This window comes from Saccoglossus kowalevskii, chromosome 14 (genome assembly GCF_978046115.1).
Source record: "Saccoglossus kowalevskii chromosome 14, keSacKowa6.1, whole genome shotgun sequence".
Lineage (NCBI taxonomy): Eukaryota > Metazoa > Hemichordata > Enteropneusta > Harrimaniidae > Saccoglossus > Saccoglossus kowalevskii.
Window position 1 is genome coordinate 5444434 of NC_140654.1, and position 12020 is coordinate 5456453.

At 35.2% G+C, this 12020-nt stretch overlaps 1 protein-coding gene across 1 annotated transcript; it reads right to left on the reverse strand.

The window, feature by feature from the left end:
* Positions 1 to 375: 375 nt before the first annotated feature.
* On the reverse strand, positions 376 to 11684 carry LOC100373419 (bystin-like). Its single transcript, XM_085507831.1, has 10 exons — positions 11445 to 11684; positions 8674 to 8756; positions 8085 to 8196; positions 6733 to 6865; positions 5462 to 5598; positions 4846 to 4943; positions 3369 to 3447; positions 2607 to 2672; positions 1258 to 1466; positions 376 to 712 (listed from the first exon to the last, which is right to left on the reverse strand). The coding sequence occupies exons 1-10, from the start codon at positions 11592 to 11594 to the stop codon at positions 493 to 495; spliced, it is 1287 nt and encodes a 428-aa protein (XP_085363957.1). The 5' UTR covers positions 11595 to 11684; the 3' UTR covers positions 376 to 492.
* Positions 11685 to 12020: the final 336 nt, after the last annotated feature.

Genomic DNA, 12020 nt, shown 5'->3' on the forward strand with positions numbered 1-12020 from the left:
CAATTAAAAAAAAATACGTTTTTTTTATTTTTTTTTATTACAAGTGTATGCCAGGACATGACCTCAATTTCTTGTATCAAAAGACCTATATGCTATCTGAAAGCTTAAATACAGGCGACTATGCCATCTAACTGATGGCCATTACAATTTTTGACTATTCAAAACTTTTAGAATGACCCATGAATTGCATTGCTGATATTTACGCTTTCAGATGGCATAGACTGGTAGATCATTGTAGTTCTCCCATTGATACTTCAAGAGTTAGAGCTGAAATTGTTGCACACAGGATGTACGGTACTGGAAATATCGACTCTCCTCATATGTATGGCCAGTGTATTACAATGTTCAGAGAACATTTTAAGTACCAGAAAGATGTTTAAGGTTTTAAATCAGTTTGCATGATTTATTTTAATACTGCAGTGCCATTGGTTGGTACATATCACATGATGAACACACTGCAATGATATTGGTTGACAATGTCACAAGTTGCATTTACTGCAATGCCATTAGCTGATCATCCTCCTCATCTCGACATTTAGAATGTAATATTTCTCGTCTTATTTCCGGAGTGATTTGTTCGTGAGATTGATTTCTCAATAAATCAATCAGCGCCTCTTTTTGCTCGGTCGATATATCTTGTTTATATCTCTGTACAAAGGTCAACAAACACTGGTGCCACAGTACTGGTAACTGCCTCTTATCATGAAGAAACCTACAAACAAAAATACAGATATTTGACATTTGCAAAGAACAAATTCCTGCACATTGTTTCCCTAGAAACAAACTGTTTGGACTACTTCCTACAGACACTACAAATATTTCCCCAGTATCGTATTTGCTTTATTAGAATCGCATCTCCAATAGAATGTTTGATATTTATTAAATAATACCTCTTGATTATGATGTACTAAATATTCATTTCCGCCATACGTCACTTTACTGGTATGCAAAATTGCCAAATAAAAAGCACGCAAGTCACAGGTTTTTAACTGTCATATGTGTCAAGAAGCAAAACCTTATCGTATATTGAGTCATGTGACTTATGACCACAGATACATCGCCATCTTCATGGGCCACAAGTAAATCGAATTCCTGAAGGAAATTGTCCCAACCCCCTAAGTTGTGCCTTTAAATTTTCACTACTCGGAAGACCAAGACATTTTTAATATGTTTTGCCTCAAAAATAATTGTCTTTACAATTCCTAAGTTTGAGCTCCAAAATATGGTACATTCTACCACAGTTTATTTTACAATTACCTTAAGAAATGATGTACTACAGCATCAACAACTCTGAACGGCAACGCGTATTTCTTGTCTAATAAGAGCCTTAGGAAAATGCTATTAGCGCCATTGTAATCCATTTCTGCTATCTTCAGCATAGCAGCACTTGCATGTAACACTGGTATGGAGATTTTACTGAGAATGCTGCCAATAATTACTGCTTCCCTTAATGTACATGTACCACACTGCAAAGTAGAAATACAAATCATGAGCTGAGACTTTTTTAATGTTTATATTTATTATGCAGAAAACTTTTTGAATTGGCGAATCAAGTTGACTGCCGTATTTGTGCTATCAGAAACACACGACAATAGAAGCAAACATTAACCCAAATTACATTTATTTTACGTTAGATGGTTGAAATATTTCTTAGTTTTGACCATGCAACACAGCGATGTAGTTCACTTACTCAAGCACTTTGAATAGAGAAAATATGGTATTTAGGAGAAATTAGAACGGAGTATTCATTTAATAATTAAGAACAAGATGCAGCAACTTAATTATTAAAAACAGACAGATATTTCAGTTTAGAATTGGAAATTACTGAGTTAATACCGGTACTTCAGAAACTGATAAAGGGTTCTCAGGTCAGTCAAAAATCTTTACCAGATAAAGGGTACTCAGTTCAGTCAAAAATCCATTCCAAATAAAGGGTACTCAGTTCAGTCAAAAATCTTTACCAGATAAAGGATACTCAGTTCAGTCAAAAATCCTTTCCAAATAAAGGGTACTCAGTTCAGTCAAAAATCCTTTCCAAATAAAGGGTACTCAGTTCAGTCAAATATCTTTTCCAAATAAAGGGTACTCAGTTCAGTCAAAAATCTTTACCAGATAAAGGGTACTCAGTTCAGTCAAAAATCCTTTCCAAATAAAGGGTACTCAGTTCAGTCAAAAATCTTTACCAGATAAAGGGTACTCAGTTCAGTCAAAAATCTTTACCAGATAAAGAGTACTTGGTTCAGTCAAAAATCCTTTCCAAATAAAGGGTACTCAGTTCAGTCAAAAATCCTTTCCAAATAAAGGGTACTCAGTTCAGTCAAAAATCTTTACCAGATAAAGGGTACTCAGTTCAGTCAAAAATCTTTACCAGATAAAGAGTACTCGGTTCAGTCAAAAATCCTTTCCAAATAAAGGGTACTCAGTTCAGTCAAAAATCTTTTCCAAATAAAGGGTACTCAGTTCAGTCAAAAATCTTTTCCAAATAAAGGGTACTCAGTTCAGTCAAAAATCTTCACCAGATAAAGAGTACTCAGTTCCGTCAAAAATCATCACCAGATAAAGGGTACTGGTATTCAGTAGTCAAAATTGTTAAAAACAATATTTACCTCACAAAGTGGCAGAATAATTCCTTTAAAAAATGCAGCAGGTTTAAAGAGAGATTTCTTCAAAGCCTGTAGAGAGATAGAGTATTACATGTTGAAGTTGTTACCCATTATTAAAGCCATTCCACAGTCTTGTGTCCAACACTATACATGCAATTTGTAGTGTTATAAAATGTCACAAGGCATTACACAATTCGGTGTTTGATTCAGATGAAACACAAATTTTGACAGCACTGTTGAAATATTCACAGTAATTTCAAATGAGATCTTCATCACATATCACACAAGTTACATACCCATCTCATAAACCCTTGAATACAACAAACTTAATGACTAACTGTAAATAACATATATCCTTCGGACGGAGCTACGACACAAGATGTTCTAAGTTACTAAGACGTGCACCACTGTGGAAGACCGGTCAAAGAGCAGATGAAAATAGCTAAATTCGAAAAAACAGCACAAACTCAACTTTCATTACCAGTAATCCTGAACAACCAAATTTATACATCTTGCACACACAGGGGTAATCTTGTTACACTGTTCAGGGGAGTCTCAACAACTATCCCAAAGTACAGTTTTCTAAGAGTTTTCGGCCTTTGTTTTCACCGTGATGGTTGCCAGGCGATGAAAATGCCAGGATGTAAGTTATATTTTCTGATGTCCTGTCTTTTCACATGCTGTTCATATTCTACAGTCATTTATTTATATTTATATTGATACAATTGATGCATATAACACAAGACAATAACAGAATTCACATACCATGTATAGATGAAAATTTAGCCTTTTGTACTCTGTTATATCATCCCGTATCCTAGGCAACAATAAAAGATTCAAAAACCTGGAATAAAAAAATTCAGAAAGAATGATTAAATCCAGATATAAATTTGCAAGAGAAATCTTTACCTATAGGGCTTGTATATTTATTCTTATTCTTATACTAGTTCACTATTACTTTTAGTTTTATTATTACAAAGAACAAAAAATAATTCAGAAGGAAAATGCGAGTCATGGCTTAAATCAAATATTAGTTGTAAATATTAGCATGTTCTTTATTATGTACTCATCAGGCCATGTACAATATATTTTTTACTGACTTTGAAAGCGAAAGTACTACAGTGGCCATTTGCAAAAATAGTAGCAAAAAAAAGTCATGAAGGATTTTCGATTAATTAAAAACAACAACCACTAAATTCAATAAAATACCCTTGGCAGTAGCGAAACTGATTAATGCGACATGATACAGTGTAGGCAGCCAGAATGTAGTATTTCAGTTCTCGCATGATAGTGTTATGATTAGAGCCCCTGAAAGGTCACAAGCCATGATGGAAAGCAAGTTGCAGTTTTTGACATCAAATTTTCTTGGAATTACGTAGAGCCAGCAACGATTTTTTGATTTCATAGACATTTTAATGATTTGTACTTTCATCGAAATCTTTATTTTCAACAATGGAATCAGCATTTCTTCAAAAATTTTTGTTTTCAAATCAGACATTCATCGTGGTGTGATCAATACCATAGGTGACAGACTGCTCTATAAAAGTGCATTTGTGTTTTACTGACCCAAATAAATCAATCAAAACGTAAGAGCATTTCGATTTAATTTACAATGTATTTTCAACATTGGCCGTGAAATGATCAGTGATTTAGATAAATAGACTATAAGTATATGCAAACCTAAATAAATTTAGCTGCTTTCTGACTTCTGTTATGTCTGATATTTTTAAAAACAAGGCATGGATGAGTCTTATAGAACAATAGCTCCAGAAATCAAAGACAATAGAAAAAGTGTTAGAATTGAGCAAAGCCTTGGGTCCCTCAGAGCAGCCACAATCTTTGTATCCTGGGGACAGGTTGTATTGTATTGTATATTTTATTTCACCATAAAGTAAATACAATAAGGTACTTGTTAAATACATAATGCTTTGTCATTATGATGTGGAACATGATAAATAGCTCAAAAAGAGCTAGTAAAACATCATGTCCCTACCCTAATTATAAACTAGTCAAATTATCAGAAATATTAATATTAATATCATAATAACTAATTTAAGGATTCATTTGACCTTCAGAAGAAGTATTTTATTATATTATTTTTATGGACCTATAGTATCAATTTATTACATAGCAGATTCATATTTTCTCATTAAATTAATATACTTTCATGCACCAACAAGAATACCCAATACCCGGAACTATCCGTTCATTTAAATAGTATTACTTTTTTTGAAATTTGTACCTCTGTGCTAACTTAGCATTTAGATTACTGACAAAAATTCTTGTTGCTTGATACATGGCGGCTGCCGTCCATCTTTCTGGTTCAGTTAAATACAATATCTGAAAAGACAAAAGTAAACATTCAAGATTGTTGACGTCCATGTAACGACCACGTGTACATACCGTACTAGCCCGGACTTAGCACCCATGCTCCACTTTTGGGGCCTTTTTTAGTGTCTGATTAAAGTTTGACTAAGTGCTAAACCCCCGAAAAACGTGATAAAACCGATAGGTGTTATTTTGTTTACTATTTGAGTTTTCTGAGAAGAAAGAATGCTGTCAAATGCCATGTTACAAACGTATGCGAATAAACAAGCCACACAGTTAACGCTCCGTGATTTCAAGGCGCTGGAAAAAACAGTATCATGATGGTATTCGTAAAGGTATGTGTGTGTGTATATATTTTTTTTCTTTCTTTGTGTCGATATCTTGACTTAAAATACCACATACGTATAACATTCTACAATAAATTTAATTACAATTACCATTTTACAATGCAATGAAACCATGTTTCGTTGGAAATAAAATGTATATATTTGGTGGTGCTAGAAATGGTCTATTGAAGTTGCTCTTCTTACCTGTTCCCAATTTGCTAGGTTTGGGATAATTTTGAAAGCTTTTGGTAGTTTCCCACTTCTGTATTTTGATAGTACTTCACGAACTCCTCGATATACTTGAATTACTCGTTCATCAAGTTCAGGCATTGCCATGCCATCTGACAAGAAAAAGAACAGATGAGATATGACATCAATGAACATAACAGTCCAGGTGTTCAGATATGGGTGTAAATATAGGTCTAGAGAAGTACATGTTCAGAAACAGGTGTGGAGAAGCAAGTGTTCAGAAACAGGTGTAGAAGCAAGTGTTCAGAAACAGGTGTGGAGAAGCAAGTGTTCAGAAACAGGTGTGGAGAAGCAAGTGTTCAGAAACAGGTGTGGAGAAGCAAGTGTTCAGAAACAGGTGTGGAGAAGCAAGTGTTCAGAAACAGGTGTGGAGAAGCAAGTGTTCAGAAACAGGTGTGGAGAAGCAAGTGTTCAGAAACAGGTGTGGAGAAGCAAGTGTTCAGAAACAGGTGTGGAGAAGCAAGTGTTCAAAAACAGGTGGAGAAGCAAGTGTTCAAAAACAGGTGTAGAAGCAAGTGCTCAGAAACAGGTGTAGAAGCAAGTGTTCAGAAACAGGTGGAGAAGCAAGTGTTCAGAAACAGGTGTAGAAGCAAGTGTTCAGAAACAGGTGTAGAAGCATGTGGTCAGAAACAGATGTGGAGAAGCAAGTGTTCTGGAACAGGTGTAGAAGCTAGTGTTCAGAAACAGGTGTAGAAGCAAGTGTTCAGGAACAGGTGTAGAAGCAAGTGTTCAGAAATGGTGTGGAGAAGCAAGTGTTCAGAAACAGGTGTTCAGAAATGGTGTTGAGAAGCAAGTGTTCAGAAACAGGTGTAGAAGCAAGTGTTCAGAAACAGGTGTAGAAGCATGTGGTCAGAAACAGATGTGGAGAAGCAAGTGTTCAGAAACAGGCGTAGAGAAGCATGTTCAGATTTGCATTTATCTTCTCAAAAAAGTGGCCAATCATTTGCAATAAAAAAATGTGCCAAATTTCTGACAACTTAGCACACATGACATATGAATAGTTTACTTGCAATACAAAAATGAAAACACCAACAGATTTTTTTCAAATGAAACTTGTTCTGCACACAACATAAAAATGTATTTCACATTTCGTAATTTTCTCTCAAATATGTTTGAGCACATGTCCTACTAATAGAGCAAATACAGTATATGGAAAATGAACAGATGGATGGACAGACTGACAGAATAAATAAATCAAGAAACAATGTTTAGAGTGGGTCATTTACCTGACATTTGACTGGCAACTTCTGTCTGTTTTTCTGTTAATTTTTCTGTAATTATATCGGCTAATGTTCGTCTGATTGGTGGGTCCCGACTCATAAACAGTTCAAGTGCCTTTTCATCTTCTTCATTAATTTCCTGTCAGTGTGAAAATAAATATAATGTAGTGACGACAGCAAAGCTCAGGTTTTGAGTCAAGACTATCAAAGATATACAATTTTATTTTGGGTTAAACCTCACAAAATGTTACTGAACTTTTTGCAGTGGAGATACTGTAAACTGTTTTAATTTCGCAAAGAAAACTTTTCAAAAATTTTGTTAGTCATTGAAGATTGCTAAATTTTGTAGCAGTAAAAATTTCTCTGTCTTCACAAATGCCATAAAGTCATGAAATTGCAAAAATGTTATCAGTGAAGATTAAACTGTTTACGGAATTACGTTTGTTCCCAAGTGCAAGAGATCATGACTTATTACAAGAACCCTCAAAAGTATGCAAGGAAACAAGTACAGCACGTGTTGACTAACTGTCTGTGCATCTTTCCCAATCCAGTTGTTTAGTGTAGGTTGCTGATACTGCAAAATTAGGGAAAACTATAACTTGTGACAAATGTATGATAATATTTATTATTATTTGTCATTTTGCCGGTGAACATAAAACCAAATGAATGATAGACATAAACAGGAGCTTTATTAGGCCAAAAAAAAATTGTTTTGTTGCCTTCAGGACCGGCCGAAAAATATGAAATATTGGGTCGTGTTTTTTCCCCATATACTTCGGCTATTTACGATACTCTTAGTTTTCACGAGTTTAAAAAAAAAAAAATCCGACCGACCGGCCGACCCAATTTTTCAATATTCCGACTTGAGGGCAACATAAGTTGTTTTTTTTGGCCTTATCCTCGGGGGCGGGGCTACATCACAAGACGTTCCACGTTGCTACGACGCGCACCACTGTACATGCATTTCTATGGGCTCTGTGCGCGCTGCTGTGGAATGCCGGTCGAGCCGGTGAAAATTCGAAAAAACAACACAAACTCAACTTTGAAGTAATCCCAAACAACCAAACTTATATATGTTACACACGTAGGGCTAATCTTGTTACACTGTTCAGAGGAGTGTCGACAGTTATCCCAAAGTACCGTTTTCTGCAAGTTTTGGGCCTTTGTTTTGCCCGGATGTCCGCCCCGAGGATAGTGATCATCATGCCTCCTTTATATAGTCCAGCAGTGATGTAGCAACAAAAAACGATAGTTTGTTGCATAGCACCAATAGGCAAACAATCTTCATATAATCACAAAATAAACTTTGATTTTGAATTAACATTTAGCAAGAGTGGTCATTAAAAAATACGACTCACAATGTGTTCATAGAATTCTCCTTCGTTATCTGGGAATGCGTCTTCCTCATCTGATATATCTTCTGCCGATGCTCCAAGACTTGTCGTTTGTGAGGTACGTCCTGAACTTTTACTGTATATAAATATTCAGTAAACAACAAAAGAAATATTTGGTTTACATGCAATTTTATTGAAGATGTGCTTCTAAAAGAGCAAATAATTGTATGATGCCTGCCATTTTTAATGAGTCGATGACATTATGGTGATTTTAAACCAAGTGCTTATTGTTCAAAATTTATCACAAAACTTTATTACAATGACTTTAAATCTTTTCGCAAATGTTTTTAAGCAATGTGTTATAATTAACTTTTACTTTTGGTGTACCGTAAAATCTGTTTTAGGCGCTCTAGCTTCTATTACTAAAATGGTAAAATGCAACAGAGGGGATGCGGCTTTCTAGAACATCTATACATGATGAATTTTTGGTTTTCAATTGTTCAAAATAAATGATTGTGGCTTGTTATACAGATTTTACCATATGTACGCATACAAAATTAGATGCATTATATCTATAGCCAGTCATTTATTAATTATTCAAAAAATTACTCACCCAACTCCATGTTCTGCTTCCAGCTCTTCTTGTTGTTGTCTTGCTTGTTCTAAAATCTTCCTTGAGAGTTTATCATCTACAAACTTAGAAATGGCAAAAAAATAAATAGATTTATAATATGAACAGGTTTGACCATTTGGGGGAAAAAAGTACAGTGAATTCAATGAAGGCATGTGTTTTTTATGAAAATTGATAAAACATTCATGAAATATTTTCCCTGAAAAAATCATTTTATGGTAAAAACAAAACACTTTGTGTTTGGTGTCTTTCACGGTCAGTCATATTCACCAACACATTTGTTCTCAACTCTATAGTGATATCAATCAGTTCCCACCACAATTAGATACAGTGTCACATTTTGGTTTATTTTTAACAAATCCAAAGCACTCTAGATATCTCTTTCATGTGTACAATGTTTGCATTTGTAATCTGACAGCAATCTGTTGGTCGTCGCTGTCCACAACAGCAATACGATTTTAGATGCAGAAATTGAGAACCATAAATGTAGACACATGACATCGAAATTAACACTAAATACAGCTATCCTGGAAAGCTTTTGAATCATCGTTCGCCATGATTGATGCAATCAATGTTTATATCTATTAGCTTGAAACGTTCAAGTGAATGTTGTTGACTTCCTGGGTGTGCGTCTTTATGTACAGTGGCATGAACATTGCTATATTCAAAGACCAATGTCAAATTTTGAAGTAAAGGACTATTTATACAAGAGACATTACAATAAGTAAGATATCAAAAAACATGTTCTTGATTCACTAAAAACAAGGTGTTATGTTCCCCGAAACAAATGTAACCGTCCAAACCAAATAACCTGCATGCTTGAAAGTTTGGCTTGGTCTTATCGCCCTTCTGTTTCCGAGCAAAAAAAAACATATGATCTATAAACAACAGATTTACGCCCCTTTTTGCACGATTTTTTTTTGAAAATATCATTATTCAGTCCAGCAGTTAGATAGGTTATTTATCATAGGCGCCTGGGGAACCGAAATTTGGGGATGTGAATCACTCCGACGACAAAAAATCAACGAGAACATCTATGAGGGCGCGGGGCTGTAGGGTATAGGGTATATAACCACAAGCATATAGAATTCTGTTTTTGTTATATAAAGTAAGTAGTTTTGGTGTGTGATGTAGAATATAACAGCAGAGTGAAAACCTGTATTTCATGGTATTTTTTCACTATGGAGATACACACATTTAATATGAATGTTACAATAAATGATCATGTTATAGTGAAACAAATGTCAACAGCATAGCACGAGTGTGAAGACAGCATACGGTTCGTTTCGCGTACGATTCACGCTCAACTGCACATGATTCAAGTTTGATTCTCATTTGATTCACGTTCGATACTCCTATTGAAATACCTATAATTCACACGAATATTGATATATATATGAATTTCAGTCAATTTAAGAATATTTTTTGCGAAAAAATTGTATTTTTCATGAAAATCAAGGTTATAAATACTTTCATAGTGCGCATGATAGTTCTTAGATGTGTCTACGAATGCACGGAATATATAATATTTTTTTTAGTTTTTTAGCACTGAATGGTGATAATTTGAGACTATTTTTTTTTTATATATGATTAATGTTCTTTTAAACATATTCATGCGTTTCTTGTGTGTTTCTATAGCTATTTTATACTTGTTTGAGCCACGTGATTTCTGATGTGAGTGAAACTGTTGCAATTTTCTCCGAACAAAAATTGGTTGACCCCTATCTTTCTACACAAAAAATGGTATATATAAACATTTGTGTAAATTATAGGTATTTCAATCGTATGCAAATCTAACATGAATCATACCACAAATCAAACTGTACACTTTCTTCACACTCGTACAGCATAGAACAAATTATTAGTATGAAGGTAACTAAATGCAGTGATTTTTTTAAACAAGGGAACAGGGCTGCAGCGCCCTCATGCCATGGACATGCACCCCCTTACCCTGGGAAGCAGATTCTCTGGCAACCATACAATTCTTAATGACCAGGGATCACATGTGGCCACAGTCTTCAACTGTGACCTGTCTGATAGTAATTTTGGCCCCAAGGAAGCCATAGAGTGCTCTATTTTAACTTAGAAATATCATAAACTCCACACCTCCATTGAATTGCAGTGCTCCCTCTTGCAGTTTTTTCCTAGAAAATCCCCTGTAAATGTATCATTCACCATTGCAATTTATTTCCACTATTTGCCCCTGGCAAATAATTATTTAAACAACTTGCCCAGCTGCGAGGTGAATGTTCTACTTCTGCCAGAGGAAATTACAATTAGAAATCATGTTCAGTCACAAGAAAAAATAGTGCAGAGTTTGAAATTCACCAAAATCCCAAGGACGACGGACTGCCCTGAAGACCTTCACCAGAAAACATTATTTGACAATTTCAATGAGGGCGTTAGAAGTTAAATAATACTGTTATAAAACTCAGATATTAAATACTGCCCCCCCCCCCATGCCACATGTACAATGAAAATATTTCAAGTGTACCAGTGTATCCGACTTTCATAACCGTCTTTACTCTGCATTACAAGTGCCGTGTTTTGGTCTTGTAATTGTGTAGTCAGAAGTTAAATACATATACCATACAAACATACAATCAGCTTTAACTGCCTGACAAAGCCACCTTTTCTGTAATAATCTGTGATTGACAGACATAGCGGACGTACTGTTATGTAATGAATGTTATTATATTGAATCATGGTCAGTTACGACTTCAAGCCAGGGTGTTTTTTTCTTAAATACTCACGCCTTCTTCTTCGTCTTGACGCTTTCTGACTTTGGTTCGCTGACTGCCATGCACCGACTTGTCCTCTAGTATCTGTTCTGAAAGTGGGACATTTCTTTCGACATGGTCTCCGTCTTTTCGTGACATTTTAGTACGTTTTGACTTCCCCATATTTCAACAAAAATTATTGCAACAACTCTCACACGTGTATGACCTTTAAACTTTGTACTAACGCGAGATTTCAAATTGACTTTGCGAGACTTTATTATAGTAAATTACCCACAATGCCCTTAAAAACGTAATGCTCTCGTACCTTGTCCTACTGTGCCCCGTTATTGTTTACGAGTCATTCAACTACTGGTATTGAATTATGTGGGGGGGGGGGATTTACGTCTACTCCTTACACTAGCTACCAACCGATAACCCCCCCCCCCGCTCATAAGAAGTGCGTACAGTTGATCATAGTCCCTGGGCTCCCTGTGGTATTATTGTTTCTATGAATATCTAAATTTCTGATACTACTTTATTTTGTTAACCTCCTCCACGGATGTTCACAAAATCATTCTTTAGAAAGTTTTTCGCTATACAATCTTTCTC